This window comes from Pecten maximus, chromosome 16, assembly GCF_902652985.1.
Source record: "Pecten maximus chromosome 16, xPecMax1.1, whole genome shotgun sequence".
Lineage (NCBI taxonomy): Eukaryota > Metazoa > Mollusca > Bivalvia > Pectinida > Pectinidae > Pecten > Pecten maximus.
Genome location: NC_047030.1, coordinates 17,757,990 through 17,777,470, shown reverse-complemented (window position 1 = coordinate 17,777,470; position 19,481 = coordinate 17,757,990). Strand labels below are relative to the sequence as shown.

The 19,481-nt window shown below is 34.7% G+C and overlaps 3 protein-coding genes across 3 annotated transcripts; 1 reads left to right on the top strand and 2 right to left on the bottom strand.

The window, feature by feature from the left end:
- Positions 1–252: 252 nt before the first annotated feature.
- LOC117344508 (lactose-binding lectin l-2-like) lies at positions 253–4,699 on the bottom strand. The gene is made up of 5 exons (XM_033907268.1): positions 4,458–4,699; positions 3,521–3,621; positions 2,548–2,638; positions 1,517–1,787; positions 253–364 (listed from the first exon to the last, which is right to left on the bottom strand). Exons 1-5 carry the CDS (start codon positions 4,555–4,557, stop codon positions 325–327), a joined length of 603 nt encoding a protein of 200 aa, XP_033763159.1. The 5' UTR covers positions 4,558–4,699; the 3' UTR covers positions 253–324.
- Positions 4,700–5,586: 887 nt separating this feature from the next.
- On the bottom strand, positions 5,587–10,112 carry LOC117344509 (C-type lectin domain family 4 member E-like). The gene is made up of 5 exons (XM_033907270.1): positions 9,990–10,112; positions 8,820–8,923; positions 8,133–8,226; positions 6,746–6,974; positions 5,587–5,670 (listed from the first exon to the last, which is right to left on the bottom strand). The coding sequence occupies exons 1-5, from the start codon at positions 10,060–10,062 to the stop codon at positions 5,637–5,639; spliced, it is 534 nt and encodes a 177-aa protein (XP_033763161.1). The 5' UTR covers positions 10,063–10,112; the 3' UTR covers positions 5,587–5,636.
- Positions 10,113–13,797: 3,685 nt separating this feature from the next.
- Positions 13,798–18,997, top strand: LOC117344507 (perlucin-like protein). Its single transcript, XM_033907267.1, has 5 exons — positions 13,798–13,936; positions 14,385–14,485; positions 15,031–15,121; positions 17,265–17,493; positions 18,910–18,997. Exons 1-5 carry the CDS (start codon positions 13,894–13,896, stop codon positions 18,944–18,946), a joined length of 501 nt encoding a protein of 166 aa, XP_033763158.1. The 5' UTR covers positions 13,798–13,893; the 3' UTR covers positions 18,947–18,997.
- Positions 18,998–19,481: the final 484 nt, after the last annotated feature.

Below are 19,481 nucleotides of genomic sequence, written 5' to 3'. Positions count from 1 at the left end.
CCATGACATACTGGGATATATAACCATGACATACTGGAGTATATAACCATGACATACTGGGGTATATAACCATGACATATTGGAGTATATAACCATGACATACTGGGGTATATAACCATGACATACTGAGGTATATAACCATGACATACTGGGGTATATAACCATGACATACTGGGGTATATAACCATGACATACTGGGATATATATTTCTGACGTCATTGATATACGAAAGTAATAAACAAAACGAATATATCACGTGAACCCGTTTTAGTCATTTATTCAGTATTGATGCATTACATCTAAAATGACGTATTGATTTCACAGCTATCGACGGCCTATAACATTCGGTCCTGTAGTGCTGAGCCTGTAATGGTAGAGAATAAGTCATTGTTTTAAATCCAATATTGAAGAAACATTTAAATATCAAAGGCATACACGTATAAGATGATGCAGGATACGTGCATATCAATGGTGTAATGCTCAGTTAAAGAAATTCCGCTGACAACTTTTCGTAAGATTGAACGAATTATACTCCAGTGGTTAGCAAAATCAAATATGTATTTGGCAATAAATTTAGTATATACATGTATATATATTAAATAATGATAAATTCGGTATACAACTGTTCTATACTTCTAGGAATCTTTCTTCCACACATGTACTCTCAGGTGTTATAATAAACAGTTATTACTTTGGACCATTCCATAGTTGTACATCAACTTTTTGTGTGTGTGGAGCATTGCTGTGGGACATGGGTGGAATACGTCGAATCGTAATACATATAATTTAACATACGAATACAACATATCGAAAGGAAACATTTATATATAGACCCCGCTTACCCTTCCGGACCGCCTGGTCAAAATGGTCTTGTTTATATTATCTGTTTAGCTAGAATCGAATGTTGGATTTGCAGCAGAACTTTTTTCTTAATGTCTCCCTATCGGAAATTACTACTCGGGCAAAATGTCTTGAGGTAAATTTGACCTGTAAAAATACTGACCTAAAATTGACCTGAAATTGACCTGAAAATGAACTGAAAGGAGTGAATTTCACATGAAGAAATTTTCAGGACAATTTCAGTCAACTTTCTTGACATGAATTGAATATTTTGTTCTTTTCAGGTCAATTTTACCTGAAAATTCCACTTGAAATTTGCCTGAATTCGACCTGAATTGATATGTAGGACATTTTTTGCCTGTGTAACTTTAGAACAAAAAGAGTAATCAAAATCTTTCTCTTTAGCGAATTGATTTGTGTCATCATGACTGTACCTTACAAAGTCTTGTATAGATACCCTTAAACATTGAAGTGGCAGCGAGATCTGGGTGGTTTGTGTGGAAGAGTTGATTTATCGTATTTCAAAGCAAATCCTTACTGCCTAAAGACAGCTGGACTACTGTACCGTCAGATAATGTCAGACACACAGATCTGATTCAATAAACAAATGTCTTACTCGACTTGATTATTGAATATCTTTATATTTGATCTCTATTTATATCAAGCTTTTACGTACGGTTTTTCACATATATAGTATTCCGCGCCATGTACATTTGATCTGTTTCCGTGCGTGTGTTCCGAATGGGATCCACAAGACTCGTCAGACCATATGAGATCCCGATCATTCTCAAATTTAAGGGACAAACAGTTCCTGGAGTTGTTACCGTCTGGTTCCCCTGTACCCCATCTTGTGAATGGACCAACATGAACGCCGGTTTCTAGCCATCGCCATTCGTTTTCAAAAGCTATGTCACTGCCGCCGATGAAGTAGTGATTGAAATGAAAGCCTGGGATACAAATCACAGGAAAACATCTTAATGAACATTGAGTTAGAAAAATAGTTTTATTACCGTACAGCATGTTACATTTTCCAAATTCATGGTATTTATTTAAAATCATCAATACTGCCATAATCATTTTAATTAACATTTGCATTTTTATTGTGGTTTCACTAAAAGACAAAATTATTTAAATTGATTGACACTGATAGCACTGAAACTACTTAGTAAAAGACATACAATTCGTATCTGCATAAAAGCCACCTCTATATCACAAAAATAAATAAACAAATAAAAAATAAATGAATAAATACAAAAATACAAAATTGCCTTTAAAAGGCCATTTTTATCACCTCTATATCACAACAAGTTCACATCTATCTAACAAAAACTACATAGAAATGAAATCCATCTCTATATCATAAAACCTGCCTATAAAAACCACTTCTATATAACAAAACCTGAGTATAAAACAGAAACTGTCTAATAAGGTCTCATTTCTATATCACAAAAACTGTGTATAAAGGGCACATCTATACCTAACAAACTGTCTATGAAGGCCACAGCTCTATATCATAAAACCAGTCTGTAAGGTCATCTCTACATCACAAAAAATGTCTACGAAGACTACCTGTTTCAGCAACCAATCACGTTAAACCTCTCTATAGAGGCCATCTGTCATTGAAAGTAGCATTTCTCTGATCTTATTACTGATATGTTTTATATACCAAAAAGTAGATATCAAACGTAGTCTGGTAAAGTGTCCTACTTTTGAGGGCGTATAAAATACCGGACAGGAAATCGTGTTTAGCTTCATTGTCATCAGACATCAACCACGCGTTCCGCCTACGACAGTCAAACTGTTCAACAGAAAAAAAACAGTTAAGTTCAAACAAATCTCATAGAAGTATTGCAAACATATTCTGAAACAAAGAATTCGAATGGTAAGAAAAACAAGCTTGTTCCACTTTTTAGTATAAACAAGTATATGTCATGGTTTATGAAAAGCATTCTGTATCGATGACGTAGAGCTATCGAATTTGCTATTGACAGATAAACAAGGTGACAGGGGAAATATTATTATGCTCAATAGATAGAGCATCATCAGATCTGTAGTAAAACTAACAATGATGACATCATCAAATTTGTAGGAAAACTAACAATGATGACATCATCAAATCTATAGTAAACTAACAATGATGACATCATTAAATTTGTAGGGAAACTAACAATGATGAAATCATCAGATCTGTAGTAAACTAACAATGGTGACATCATCAGATCTGTAGTAAACTAACAATGATGACATCATCAAATCTGTAGAATTACATACAATAATGACAATGATATCATAATCAAATCTGTAGTTTCACAATTTGTAGGGAAACTAACAATGATGAAATCATCAGATCTGTAGTAAACTAACAATGGTGACATCATCAGATCTGTAGTAAACTAACAATGATGACATCATCAAATCTGTAGAATTACATACAATAATGACAATGATGTCATAATCAAATCTGTAGTTTCACAAACAATGGTGACATCATCGAAACGTCATGACAACCAGAGTTGTATGCTAGATAAGTACAGTACTTTTATTACAATTGATTCGTCTTGTTGTACTTTTGGCGAGTTTTTCAGGACTTTCAATGTTGTCAAACGAGTAACTTGTGTATTTTTTTTTGTATTTTTTTGTTTTTGTTTTTTGTTGTTGTTGTTGTTCTGATTTTTCTTACTTCCGCATCAATCCAGATCTTTTGAATATTACTAAACCACAGACAGTCTTCTTTAAACTCGGTCCATCCAGGCTCACAAGCAGGGTATACCACGCCCAAACCTGTGTAATGAGAACAGTTTCCGGGAGGTCAGACACTACTACCAATACATAACTATAATATATGACTTTGATATTACACTTATCCGTTTTTTACGAACCCTTGTGTTTATTAACATGTAAACAAATGCCACCCTATTTTGATAGATTATTGTACTATCAGAATTATAATAGGGAATCATATTGTTCTTTTTTGAGCTTTTTATTAAAATTAATAACTCTATAACATCAAATCTTCGTGGTAAATATTCTATGTTTTCGTAATTGGTAATGAAACTATGGAAATAAAGACAACAAATTTATCTAATATACTATATCATTTCTTTTTATATTTTGTATCCACGAAAATATCTACCACGAAAATATCTACCTTAAAGTATCCACGTTCACTTCATGATACATGTATGACATAGTTCTACCAAATCCAGCAGTAGATTTTGATATGTATTCTTGTACTCTTTCTTGCAAACCTGTGTCTATGTAAAATAATCTATATATATACATTATGTTTATGCCAATGATGCTATCTCAATGATTTCATGTAATATATTTGTAATATGGGAGAGGCGTCCATAAGTTGAAAAAAAAAATTGTGCTTAAAGCTTTATCACAATTAAATTGGCAATAAAATATGTTTAAAGTCAAAAAGTCATAGTTCTACCTCCGAATGTTTCACGTGATAATGTTCCTAGATTTATTGTCACCATATGTTGGTATATATGTTAATCACAAATCAAAAATAATACACGAATTAGCTTTCTAAGTAGCTGAAACATAAAAGAAGCATTATCTGAAAATGAGAAATGGCCCAAATAATGAGAAATGAATAAAAACCTTACCACATAGTAAAAGTATTATCACAGCATACATCTTTGTAAAGGACTGGTATGGAATACGACTTCTAGTGACGTAAACACATATTTCGGGCACGCTAAACATGTACGGTTGAGTTCAAGGTCATTGACATAAAGGTCACGAATGGGGACGTTGTATAATAGTTCGATAAGACAGGGCGGTCATTATCTAGTCTGAAAAGTGCATGTTTGATTCGGTGATGTCAGGACTGTAGAGTTGGTTAATCTGGATGTCGGTGAAGGAACGAATAAATGGAAGGTTCATATTATTGTGCCTTATCTTTAATTTGTCACTGTCACAGATCGGTGTCAGTTCGTGGTAACCGACTTTGTAACACGATTCTGGTGTCCGGATTTATTACCATTTTCACATTTGGACCTCTCTATTACACATACTACTCACAATGTTCAAGTGCTCCATTTATTCAGTATATCATACGGAAGTCATTATTAAAATTTAAAAGATTTATATTAAGGGTAGATGTCAACCATTCGTTAATTAAAATGTTATAATAAATCACACATTGTTGTTCTGTCTCAACTGAAACAATTGAAAACAAGTTCAACAACAATATTAAATCTAAAAAATGGCCTTACCTTGGAAGACAGTAAAATCATTATTATACATATGTATAACCATTGAACTGAACTTTGAATATCTACCTTCATACTACCAAACACAATGTAACAGCAACTAATGACTACAATTAGTTTTGTTTTTTGTTTGTTATCTATCTCTTCACCATCAACTAAAAGTCTAATATTTGTTAATTTTTGTTTTCAATCTCTTCACCATCAAGGAAAAAGTTTACAATTTGTTCATTTTTGTTTTCAATCTCTAAACCATCAAGGAAAAAGTTTACAATTTGTCAAAGTAATTAATTCTAGTATCGCTGTCAATGTGAAGCACGGGGTTTCAAATTTTGAGGGGTTAGGGGTATATGCTCTACCACACAGAATCTATAACGGATATGTGTTCTGTGTATGAAATTTTAGCTCTTCGACAATGATGTTTTAAAATGTGGCTTGCTACTCATTCTCTTGTCGATAGTTCATTTCCAGCCCAATATGATAACAAAAAATGCTCTATGTTATAAAACAATAGAAATAATAGTTGTAGTCTGAAACTTTTATTGGGTGGTAGTTGAAGGTTCAAACAAGTCTTCATCCGATAACTCCGATTGTGTCCTTCGTTGCCCTGAAATGCAACAGAAACTATTAAAGGCATGAATTACAAGTACAAATGTAATAACAGATAAATAAATAAATAGATAAATAAATAAATAAACAAAAAGAAAAACAGTAGTATTAACCTAGATATGGCATTCAATGAATGGGATAGTTTGTTTGTTGGGTTTATCATCCGTTAACAGCCAGTGAGACGGAGTCTCCTTGTAGTAGTTGGTGACTAGTTCACTGAACAACATACAGGAAGCCAGTCGAATGTCATCCAGAGCAATTAGGGTAAAGTGTCTTGCCCGAGAATACAACCACGACAGCACAGACCAGCCTGTTTTTCTCAACTTCGAGAAACACAAACCGACACGGGTATGGAGTGTCGAACCACGAACCTCGGATCTTCATCTGAGATCATTTGTGGCCGGCGCTCTAACCGACTGAACTATCGCGGCCCCTGAACAGCATATACATATGTTCTTTCGTTTGGACAAAACATTTTAATCGGGACATAATACTTCACACAACAACACATTGTTTTCCAAGGAAATAATGTTGATGTTGATAAGTTTCATCCCCCCCCCCCCCCCCACCCCCACCCAAAAAAAAATTAAAAATTAAAAAAATATTAAAAAAAAAAAAAGTAATATAAATAAATATAAGGACGATAGTTTTTTATGAATTTGGAAACAAAAGGTTTGTGAACATATTACATGGATCAACATAATATATTTTCATAATGTTGGCCTTGTTGGTTCTTGTATCCCTTAAGTTACAGGATCTACGATATTCACGTAAAACAGTTCTCTGAGAAACGACAATTAAGGTGAATACAGACAATAAGATATTAAATTATTTTGTTTTCACTGTCATTATCGTAATGAGGAGATATTGACGATGGATTTTCGCCAATTCGTTATTTTTTTGTACCGATAATAATTTTCTGTTGATTTTCAATATAACAAGCGGAAATGTAAAAGAAATTTTCAAACTCCTTTTCATATCGTAATATCAATGAAAGCAGGCGTTGTTTTATGTATCAACACCGTAGGACCAATATGTATCTAATATTTTACTGGTAAACAATGGCACATTACTTCATTTCGCATATGAAGTGGTATTTATGCGTGCAATCGTAGTCCCTCCAGACCAGACTGTTGGCCGAGTTCATGGTTAAAGCGACACAGTTTTGGCCGTCGAGCCCGTTTGGCTGTCCCTTATCCCAGAATGTGGTCGACTCGACAGACACACCCGTCTCCACCCATCGCCACTGGTTCTCGACGACGAAGTCACTGACGCCATTCCAGAAATGTCGTAAGTGCCAGTCTGGAGATAGAGACACAGTTCATCAGAATTTACATGTAGAAGTATGGGACGGGACGGGACGGGACGGGACGGGCCGGGCCGGGACGGGAGTCCATGGGATGGCATGTGGCATGGTATGGCATGATATGATATGATATGATATGATATGGTATGGTATGGTATGGTATGGTGTGGTATGGTATGGTATGGTATGGTATAATATGGTATGGTATGATATAGCATTTACTCTGCTTTTATTCCGCAATTTTCGTGAGAGATATCAACCACTGACTTAAGATGCAGGTTAATGAAGACCATTAGATAGAAGTTTTATGGTCAATATCATGATGTAATTTGGAATATTCTATTTCCTTATGTGAAATGAAGTCAGACGTGTTCAATACTTGTTGAGAAATACCTATGGTTCCGTTCACTCTCCCGTAGCTCTCATGAAGAATTAGTCTATTTCCTAACGCAATATAAAAACGAAATTGATACGGCCTAGTGATTCTGTTGTCACCACCCTAACTTTCATTTCAGAGTGTGACTTAATTCAGATTTGACCTAGATTTGAATGCCGAGTGTCGTCGATAAAACAGAAGACGTTTACTCTTCCTGAACACCTGGTCGTAATCTCCTTGTAGCTTTTATAGGAGTCTCCATGCAGATATATGTTTATATTTTGCCTTCGTTTTTTATTCGATTTGAGCTTGAAATACAGTTTCGTTATTACGTAAATAGTCTTTGTTGTTTTACTACACATACCATTGAAGAAGTTAGGAGTATTCACAGGATTGATCTACCACAATAGAAGACGTAAGAAGTATTAGATATTGAAGGCGTTTCATGGATTAGATATTTGATAGATTTACCATGACAGAAAAAGTTACAAGTGTTAAATATTTTATAGATTTACCATGACAGAAAAATGTACAAGTGTTAAATATTCTGCAGATTTACCATGATAGAAAAATGTACAATTGTTAAATATTCTGCAGATTTACCATGATAGAAAAAGTTACAAGTGTTAAATATTCTGTAGATTTACCATGATAGAAAAAGTTACAAGTGTTAGACATTCTGTAGATGTACCATCATAGAAGACGTTACCTGTATTAAATACTTTATAATTTACCTTGATAGAAGACGTTAAAAGTATCAAATATTAGAAATATTTACTATGAGAGAAGACGTTGATGAACATTTCGATGAAGTCGTGTTTATCCTCATTATCGTCCGTTACCAGGTAACTTGGATAGTTCCTACAGACGTTCTGTGGATGAGACAAAAGACACACATGGTTTAAAGCAACTCTTTAAACAACTTTAGGACTACATGTAGATAAGAAGAGTCAGACTGAATCAAACTGCGTCCTATATCAGTTTCGTCCTTGTAGGACTCATCAGTGAGGGTAGGATACTTGTAGATAGCTAGAAGGCGATCACATCTACTCAAATTATATGAAGGAAAGAAATGTCCAAATCTGAATGGAGAGTCTCATAATTCAATACATTTCATAATTTTCAATATCATAAAAGAACTTAAATTTTAAACCGAGTCGCTATTCAATTAAATTAAAACGTGAAAATCAAGTTACGATAAACCCGGAGACTAAAGAAATCCACCAGGGTGTCTACCACCTGCAATCTCACAGGATTGTACAAAAGATACACATGTACATTACATTGTAAATTTGACATGCAGTGCTTTATCACGGAGAGATCTCAAAGGATTGTACTTCATTTAAATTAATAACATATTCAAGTGACTAAACGCCAAATAAGGAATATAAAACCACGTGGTTTTGGTTCTTAACGTCATCGATGCTAGAGAATAATTTACTATCAGTGTCTGTAAATGTTATACCTCAGCTTCATGCCATCCCATCGTAGTGTTGGTCACAAACAACAGGCATTCGTCTTGATATTCAACCCATCCTCTTGGGCAAGATGTCAATACCAACTCCACTCCTGTAATACAGATCAGAGGTCATTGATAATTGTTTATAGGTCATTTGTCATTGGTCAAAGGTCATAGGTCATTAGCCATCTGTAATTAGCTAAAGGTCATTGGTAAACTGTCTAACTTGTCATTGGTCACATGTCAAATGTCATGGGTCAAAGGTAATGAGCCATTTGTTATTGGTTATTAGATAATAGTCGTTGGTCATATGCCATATGCCATAGGTTAAAGGTCATGAACCATTTTTTATAAATTATAATAGTCATTGGTCACATGTTATATGCCATTTGTCAAAGGCCATGAACCATTTTTTACAAGTCATTAGGTAATAGTCATTGGTCATATGTCATGGGTCAAAGTTCATGAACAATTTGTGATAGGTTATTAGGTAAAAGTCAATGGCCATATGTCATATTGCTTCGGTCAAAGGTCATAAGCCATTTTCCAATGCCATTGGTCATATGTCATGGGTCAAAGGTCATGAACCAATTGTTATAGGTCATTAGGTAAAAGTTGTTGGTCATATGTCATATGCCTTCGGTAAAAGGTCATTCGGCATTGGTCATATGTAATTATATCTTTTTTCATTGGTCAAAGCTCATGATTCATTTAGCAGAAGTTATTGGTCATTTTTGCATGTCATACAGCGACCCACGCAACATCTATCATATCAATGTATGCATCAGACGAGTAATCAACATGAGCCAAACAAAACACTGGAGACAAAATCAGAAGCAGGAAGGATTCTCGTAACTAGGATGAGTATGTGTAGTTAGTGTATAGAGTTGTTGTCATTGTAGCCAAAATTTTCATTCTGTGATTCATACAGATTTTGAAAAATGCAAACGGGGCGCCAGGTTTTCAGTAACCGACATTAGTAGGTAAATATGTCTGACTTTGTGAAATTATAACTGCCTGTCATCAGCCTAAAAATTATCGAAATAGTTGTTATCCCATAATTTAAAGTTCTCATCATTTACAGATTTATGGGAATAAAACGGGGGTATTAACTATTATCACAGTCCTATAGATTATAAATGATATCGGGAAATATACAAGCAAAATCTGTGTTACCTGAACATATCAGGACCACAAACAGAGCGAAAGACGGCGCCATCTTGGTTGTAAGAGAATTCGGTATATGCATTCATTTAGATTAGATCAGGCCATGTGTCTGGCTTACTATCGGTCAGGCCGATAACATTTAGAAAGACAGGAAAGAACTGGCATGAAGATAGAAAAAAGGAAATAGGAAAAATAAAAAATAAAACCTGTTTTAAATATTTAACTCAATTTGAAATTTGATCACAACTAAGGGGGTTTAGCAATGAGTGATGAATATGCATATTCAAAGCTTTCCTTACGAAACCTCACAGCTATATTTAGCATGGCCAGACGGTGTTGCGCGTAAAACTCTCAGATCTATTCACTGTTGGTCACGCAAAGGGCAAGGGGTCAAAGGTCGTATTCTAATATTTGTATAACATCTTGTATTCCTGATAATTCCTTATGAAACTTCACAAATGATCATTAGGGCGATGATATATATTTAAGCATTGAACTGTTTTTATATGGTATTTATGATCTATTTGAATGCCAGAGCTTTGCAGGCAAACAACATAATGTGCGTTTGATCATAAATACCATACAAAAACAGCTCAACGCTTATATTTACATTCCCTTTACTTTTTTATTTTTTAAATGCTATAATTCATATTTAAAATTCATAAGTCCCGCCTTACCGACAGTCAGCAGATTTTTTGTCAGTCGTTGGAACAGCCGGAACATGCATGGTCGCGTGCTTTTTGACAAACAAAATAGTGTATGGAAAATAGAAAATAAAAAAAACTCATTTTATTATCAACGTATTGCGCAAATGGCATATTTTTATAACAAATAATGTAGACAAAACAATTAGTCGTTAAACTTAATTAACCTGGATATTGTAGTTCCGGTTTGTGATGTATTAATACGCTGATAAGTGTAGCGCGTGATGGATGGCATTTAAACGTACATCAATGCCAGAGCACTCAAACACACTATATAGTGACAATGCCAGACAAATGTAAATATATATATGTTGTGCATACGGATCAAACCAGGGTGGCATGACATTTGTCTTATACATACAAACACATTATTATTGTACTGTTATCAGCATGTCTTTAGGCTGTTTTTGTAACCGAGGGAAATGCTTCCCGTTTACCATATCACTAACGTCAGTAGGTTTAAATCCCAGAACAGCAGACTTTTGCAGAAAAAAAGTCCCTCGTGTTATCATAAACGACACACGTGTTTTTTATGTTGAATTCATTATTTATTCCATAAATGTGTGTATATATATGTCGTAAAATTGTTAACACTTGCATAAGCTTTAATTGTTCAAGATAAAAGCCGTTTGTCGCGCATTGATATGATACAGGATTTAGAAGTGATGCGACGTTAAACGAATTGCATGGAGAGATTCCATGTTTCACGTTTTAGAAGAATATCCATTTGGGAATTCTAAATGAAATGTCTGTAGATGACAAGAATTCCAAGGACATTTCGTTTTACATAGATTCCATGTCCAATCGGATAGATGAGCGTTTACTTATACAAATACATTTATAATGTCATAATTCGTTAAGTTGCTTTATATCGTGGTGGCCTGTATCATTCAGCGTATTGATACCGGAAGTGACTGGCAGCCATATTTGTTTACCTAGGACACCTTGAGCTGTATCCATACACCGGAGGAACCACTGTTAATTGCAGTATACAGTTTCATATACATGTATTACAAATTGGCTTAATAACGGCATACAGGTTAAATACAACAAAGAATAAAAATGTGTTTAGGTATACTTCTACATCAAGTCGAAAATGTTTTAAAATATTGATGAACAAAGTGTCGTGTCGTTAATTATTTCTAACATATTGGATAATATGTTGTTTATGAAATATTTCATTTGGGAAAATTTCTTGAACAACATATGTCTATAACATATGGTTTGTCCTAGCTGTTGAAAGTTAATGGCAACATTTTGTCAATTCGGATGATGTCGTAAATATTTTGCCGAAATGTCGCTAAGGCAAGACTGCACTCAAAGATTATACGTCCATCTTTAACCAATCTTGGTATGTAGTTTTACACATTTCAACGAAACCGTCATTTGTGGAACATCATTAAAGTTTTAGGGTCCAGTGTCTGAAAATGAGATTAAATTGATTACACTCCATCATTGAATATAGTTACAATGGATATGAACATTTCAAACCCACTGAGCAGATTACATTAATTTAGTGTTTTGTGTAGTTTGGGGTTAAAAACCTGATATTTTGAGAACTTGATATAACATCTATATTGTATCTTCCGTTGACTTGAAGATTTAGTAACAAAGTGTCGTTTGGCGTTAGTGACGTCATTTTTTTTCTTTTTTTTTTCTTTTCATGCTGGAGGCATTGCGCGAACTGTGTTTGTGCTAATTATATAAATTATTTCTATAGTCGTGTAGTTACGGAAATTTATCAATGTAGCAATCTGTTAAAAATTGATAGTGCTCTAAAATTTGAAACAAATCACACGATACAACAGACATGTATTCTTCTCATTTCTCTGGAAAGGTATTTTTGTTGGAGGAAATATCAGGCATAAGTGAATTAGTTGTTATGCGATATTTGCTATTTGTTTTGCGATACATCAATGGATATCACAATAAAATTGCTGTAATACCTTTACTCTTAGAATTTATAACCTGGATCAGTTTTATAAAACAATATAATTATGATTGAAACAACAAACAGAGAATGCTGACATGAAAACGTAGCTGTAATTCTACCTCAAATTTGACAGAACGAGATGAAAATACTAACAAAATATAGGTTTACCAGAAGAATGACATAATGTTAAAGTACAAGAAGATACTTAATGTAAAAGTACAAGAAGATACTTAATGTGAAGTACAAGAAGATACTTAATGTAAAAGTACAAGAAGATACTTAATGTGAAGTACAAGAAGAATGACATAATGTAAAAGTACAAGAAGATATTTAATGTAAAAGTACAAGATACTTAATGTAAAAGTACAAGAAGATATTTAATGTAAAAGTACAAGAAGATACTTAATGTAAAAGTACAAGAAGATATTTAATGTAAAAGTACAAGAAGATATTTAATGTAAAAGTACAAGAAGATACTTAATGTAAAAGTACAAGAAGATACTTAATGTAAAAGTACAAGAAGATACTTAATATAAAAGTACAAGAAGATATTTAATGTAAAAGTACAAGAAGATACTTAATATAAAAGTACAAGAAGAATGACATAATGTGTTCCGGAAGTGTAAGCGTCTTCTGTTTCCCTGACAACAACTAACATACACATCTAGGTCAAATCTGACTTCAGCACATTCTCAAAATGAGGAATGGGATGATGACAACGAAATTACTCACCCGTGTTCCTTTTTAACAATAGTTTATCCACTAAGATACAAAAGCAAAACAATCGTCTAAATAATCTGCTTATTTAAGTATATCTTTTTTTTTCAATTTAGCCTCTAATAATTAACTTATTAGAGTATTTACATTTCAATTTAAATCAACCTCATTTCATCCTTTCCATTCTTCAGTCAATGCAAATAATAAAATATTTTCCCCCCTTAAATGTCAAACATATCACACGTTTTTATTCTTGTTTTTGTTTTTCATTATATTTAATTTGAGAATATTTATCACCAGGTCCTCAAACATTAAAGTAATAACTATTGTATGTGTTGTATGTGAGTTCCGGCTAGTCCTAAACACTGGCTTAATGTGTTAAATGTGAGTGAGAGTTTCGGTGAATCCTCAAAACGGGAATAGTATGTTATATATTAGTGAGAGTTTCGGTGCGTCCTAAGTAATGGTATCGCCGTGTGTGACACACATGTAACGTCACACACGCAGTGTATAATCTCGGACTATCTTTGTACTGGTTACTCGCATAGTCTATCCCAAAATGGCCGCGTCGTGGATCCTGTGTACCACTATAGCTTTCTCAGGTAATCAGTATTTTACAGGTCTGGTATGGAAAAAAATGATTCTTTTGATATCATTACTTGTAGTGCTATCTATAACTCGATTACTTATAAACCACCCATTAGAGACATGCTATTTTGTGGAAGAATATTGGGTTCCAACTGATGTCAAAACCCGATTTATTTATTAAATACTGAATACATATTTGATCTGAAGAAGCACTATTTCCAGGTGGAAATGGATGTCAAACTAATTGTTCTTTGTTCGGTTATCGACTATAAACACGTGTTTCGTCAATAATTTGGAGACATCACCTCTATACAGAGCCGCCATGTGAGCCATACTGGCTGTGGGTAAGTGTAGAGATCATTGGTGGTTTTATAATAGCCCATTTTCAAATCACCAAATGATGACTTGTAGAGTTAATATGACACTCCTGACAATGACCATATATATACTCTCTCATTTCAGGTTTTCTAGTTGTGCTCAGCACGTGTCCATCAGGTTGGATTGAGTTCAATCAAGAATGTTTTTTGTTTGGGACAACCAAGAAGACATGGAATGATGCTGAGGTATGACGTTGTAATTAATATTTAAACATATTATCACCGCTATATTATAATTGTATGAGTTATCGCATGTATCACGTGCCACGCAACCTGTATGTATGTCCAGTAAATTATCCTAATTGATGTAATATTTCATAATTCATTTGGTAGAGTGTCTTCCTTATACATCTTCAGGTTAAGCTCCAATATGTATATTCCGTTCCACACCCAGGACAATAAATGTGTCTCAAGACGTTAATATCATTAACTGCCTTGCGTTGTCGTGGTTACGACGTTCGCTGGACGATTTACCTATCGTATGGTGTTCAGTGAGGTAGCCACCAGCTGCTACAAGAAACCACGCCCCAAAATGACGTAGACCGCTCGCAGGACGATATTCAAACAACATTTATGCCATCAGTTCTACTTCCTCGTATTTGGAGCTCCCTTCCCATTCTAGATTATTTGAGATCATTTCCCATTTCTACACTGTCACGATTGTCAATATATTAGCTATGTAGCCCCATATTCCCGGACACTTGCTCAAGTGTGGAATTGATATTTTACAGGCTGACTGCCGGAAACACAATAGTTACCTGACCACAGACGATAATCTAGAAAAACACAACTTCCTGGAAGTATACCTCAACATATTCCACTGTAAGTATAACAGTCAATAATCAATGCCACTTGTGATAAGTGATATTTCCGACAAATGTCAGTAAAAGAATTGACAGTTGTGATAAGTGTCAGATATATACAGGTTCCAGCCATGAACGATACGAGTTATAGATGTTAGGTCCAATGTATGTCAAACCCTGTACGTGATTGTTGCGATAGATGTCAGTTCCGATAATTGTCAGTTCCGATAAGTATTATTTCCGATAGGTGTCAGTTCCGATAAGTATCAGTTCCGATTAGTATCCGTTCCGATAAGTATTATTTCCGATAGTTGTCAGTTCCGATAAGTATCAGTTCCGATTAGTTCCGTTCCGATAGGTGTCAGTTCCGATAAGTATTATTTCGGATAGATGTCATTTCCGATAAGTATCTGTTCCGATAGATATCCGTTCCGATAGATGTCAGTCCCGATATGTGTCCGTTCCGATAGGTGTCAGTTCCGATAGGTGTCCGTTCGGATAGGTCTCAGTTCCGATAAGTATCAGTTCCGATAGGTGTCGGTTCCGAAAAGTATCATTTCCATAAGTATTATTTCCGATAGGTGTAAGTTCCGATAGGTGTCAGTTCCGATAAGTATCTGTTCCGATAGGTGTCAGTTCCGATAGATGTCGGTTCCGAAAAGTATCATTTCCATAAGTATTATTTCCGATAGGTGTAAGTTCCGATAGGTGTCAGTTCCGATAAGTATCTGTTCCGATAGGTGTCAGTTCCGATAGGTGTCGGTTCAGAAAAGTATCATTTCCATAAGTATTATTTCCAATAAGTATCAGTCCCGATAAGTATTATTTCCGATAGGTGTCGGTTCCGATAGGTGTCGGTTCCGATAAGTATCAGTTCCGATAGGTGTCAGTTCCGATAGGTGTCGGTTCAGAAAAGTATCATTTCCATAAGTATTATTTCCGATAGGTATCAGTTCCGATAGGTTTCAGTTCCGATAAGTATTATTTCCGATAGGTGTCAGTTCCGATAGGTGTCGGTTCAGAAAAGTATAATTTCCATAAGTATTATTTCCGATAGGTATCAGTTCCGATAAGTATTATTTCAGATAGGTTTCAGTTCCGATAGGTGCCAGTTCCGATAGGTGTCAGTTCCGATAAGTATCTGTTCCGATAGATATCAGTTCCGATATGTATCAGTTGCGATATGTGTCAGTTCCGATAGGTGTCAGTTCCGATAGGTGTCAGTTCGGATAGGTCTCAGTTCCGATAGGTGTCAGTTCCGAAAAGTATCATTTCCATAAGTATTATTTCCAATAAGTATTATTTCCGATAGGTGTCAGTTCCGATAGGTGTCAGTTCCGATAGGTATCAGTTCCGATAAGTATCAGTTCCGATAGGTGTTGGTTCCGAAATGTATCATTTCCATAAGTAGTATTTCCGATAGGTGTCAGTTCCGAAAAAGTTACAATTCCCATTTCCGATAGGTCTAAGTTCCTATCAGTTCAATAATTATATGCATAAATGATAAAGTTTCTAAAGATGTTCGCAGTTTAAATATTTTTCATATACCTGCATTTTATATCAATGTAAGCATGATATTTGACACCTGATATATATTTATTAAAAACTAGTCTGTGGTTAGCTGACTGTGGTAGTATTACGTATGTTATACCATACCTCAAGCCCCTACACTGTACATTTACTCACAAATGACTCATGTGGATTAAACAATAGTATCCAATATGCAGAGTTCTTGTATATATATCATTTCCCCTATTGGTCATTGGTTTTAAATACCTATAATTTAATTTTGTATGAAACACGCATTTTCATTGGCTGAAATAATTTTGTTATACCTCCATAACAAAATTTTTGACGTTGCGAAATGTAACGTCATTTTTGATTGGCTGATGACGTTGCGTAATAATTTATCACAGAAAAGAGTTCGCCAAAGAAAGTGAAATATCTTGGTGTGTATAAGACGAAATTAAATTATAAGAATTAACATTAATTATTTTTTCTGTTATACAGTCATAACATAAAAAACTGGAGTGTACTCTCTTCATAAACCGCTTCGCGGTTTATTTAGAGTACACTCCAGTTTTTTCTGTTATGACTGTATAACAGAAAAAATAATTGATGTTAATCCTTAAATATACATTGTAATTAATTTTATATAACAGCGTGGAAGTTGGGTCATTTCTGGCTCGGCGGTAGCGACTTGGCAGTAGAGAGCCGATGGCGTTGGTTCGAGTCTGGCTTGCCAATAGGACCTACGACTTTCTGGGACGTAGGCCAGCCTGACGGTAACAACTCGGCTAACTGCATGTCCTTCTTTATGAACGCTGACAACAATCTGGTGTGGAGGGATGACCGATGTTCAGGACATTTTAACTACATCTGCGAGCAAAAGTAAGTATTTCATCTGCGAACAAAATAAGTACTTTATCCAGGGGAAAATCTGCGAACTGGAGTAAATACTAGATCTGCGATCGAAAATACCTTCTTCATATGCGTGTGAAAGTAAGTATTTCATTTGTGAGAAAAAATGTGTACTTCATTTGGTTGCAAAAGTAAGTACACATGCGAGTGAAATTAAGTATTTCATCTTCGAGCTACGGTAAGTAATGCTGGTTTATAACTCACAACAACACAGGGTAAACAACACGAGTATATATACAATGTATGTATAGATTATAATATTGATTATAAATAATGCGTTTGATTTTCCTTAACTATACGCCTAAGGTATATTTTGAACTATTGCACGGCTAAAATGACTATTGCACTGTCACGTGCGAACTATTGAACACCTGTGACGTTTCGGAATTTGGTCACATGCGAACTATTGAACACCTATGACGTTTTGGAATATAGTCCTGCCATTTCAAGCGTCTATGTCACTCAGTCAGACGACAGTCATGGTGACTTCTAGGCCTACAGGAAAGTCGAGATTTCAGTGAGTTTTAGTGATTATTTAATAAAACAAGTATATTATTGGTGTCAGTGGCCGAGTACAATAAAACATTGGTCGATTACTAGTATCGAGGGTCAAATATTCTGGACTATTGCACAGACACCCATGATATGTAATGTTTGCATTTACTTCAAGTAAAATATATTAAACGAGATTGAACTAAGTATAATATGATCAATTGATATCCTCAACATAGAATTACAATAGAATAGTAAAATAAATCAATTTTGACAAAACTTCCAGGTTTTTGAATTCAATAATTTTATAAAGCATGGACACTACATGGGCTCTACATTACACTCCATGTTTTCCTATATAACGACGAATGATGGAGGACAGTTTTTTAAACTATCGAGATAAATGGCCTGTATAGATATGCATTTATATTTCCATTTGTTCTGCATTGTCATTATAAAACTTTACCAAAGAAAATAGAAAGTTATTATTATCACAGCTGTCATATACATGTAGCTCCCATGCAGGGATATGAAGAACAATGTTCGTGACGTCATCACTAAATGACGTCACTTTGCCACACTGTACATGTGGTATATAAGAAAAACTTAAACCTAAAACGGAAGTAAAAGTATTAAACTGTCAGGTTGTTGTCCTATATTGTTCTATAATTATGACAGGAATGGGCCAATCACTTTCCAAAGAAGGCAGTTTTAAATGCTGGATTATATGACGTTATAATATTAACGGGAAAGACAAAATGCATTTGCATGTTAATTATGTGTGATGGTAATATTACACAGAGAAGGGTCCCTGCTAAGTAACAAACTACGTTACTACATACATTAAATTATATTGATTTTAATTTAATAATATTTGTTTCGGTTCTGTTGCAGCGCAACCGGAACTACGGCATCACCAATTGTCGGATAAACAGGAACAACCAGAAAGTGTAAATACCAATAAAATGTGACTAGCTCCTGACGTTTGTTTTGAACTCTTTTCGTTAGTGCATGTTTTAAATTATTCTAGAGAATCCGTGTCAGTATTTATTTTCTGAATATCTAACCCTTAAACCATTGATTTTAAATTACACTACCGGTTTTGATTACATGTCGACGTATTTTTTTTCTTTGAAATAAATAAGAGGTCAAGGAGACTTGTTTCTGTAGATGTTACCTCAATACAGACGCGAAACCAAACAGTTTACCTCAATACAGACGCGAAACCAAACAGTTTACCTCAATACAGACGCGAAACCAAACAGTTTACCTCAATACAGACGCGAAACCAAACAGTCTACCTCAATACAGACGCGAAACCAAACAGTTTACCCAAATACAGACGCGAAACCAAACAGTTTACCTCAATACAGACGCGGAACCAAACAGTTTACCTCAATACAGACGCGGAACCAAACAGTTTACCTCAATACAGACGCGAAACCAAACAGTTTACCTCAATACAG

Excerpts from the sequence above, each read along its gene's own strand:
- LOC117344508 (XM_033907268.1), bottom strand. The coding sequence starts at position 4,557 with ATGTTTAGCGTGCCCGAAATATGTGTTTACGTCACTAGAAGTCGTATT. Across the intron at positions 1,788-2,547 it reads TATTTTATACGCCCTCAAAA|GCTTTCATTTCAATCACTAC; the intron begins GTAGGACACTTT and ends TTTGTATCCCAG. Across the intron at positions 365-1,516 it reads TACTATATATGTGAAAAACC|GCTCAGCACTACAGGACCGA; the intron begins GTACGTAAAAGC and ends CTACCATTACAG.
- LOC117344509 (XM_033907270.1), bottom strand. The coding sequence starts at position 10,062 with ATGCATATACCGAATTCTCTTACAACCAAGATGGCGCCGTCTTTCGCT. Across the intron at positions 8,924-9,989 it reads TGTGGTCCTGATATGTTCAG|GAGTGGAGTTGGTATTGACA; the intron begins GTAACACAGATT and ends TCTGTATTACAG. Across the intron at positions 5,671-6,745 it reads CACTTCATATGCGAAATGAA|GGCAACGAAGGACACAATCG; the intron begins GTAATGTGCCAT and ends GTTGCATTTCAG.
- LOC117344507 (XM_033907267.1), top strand. The coding sequence starts at position 13,894 with ATGGCCGCGTCGTGGATCCTGTGTACCACTATAGCTTTCTCAG. Across the intron at positions 14,486-15,030 it reads AGACATGGAATGATGCTGAG|GCTGACTGCCGGAAACACAA; the intron begins GTATGACGTTGT and ends GATATTTTACAG. Across the intron at positions 15,122-17,264 it reads ATACCTCAACATATTCCACT|CGTGGAAGTTGGGTCATTTC; the intron begins GTAAGTATAACA and ends TTTATATAACAG.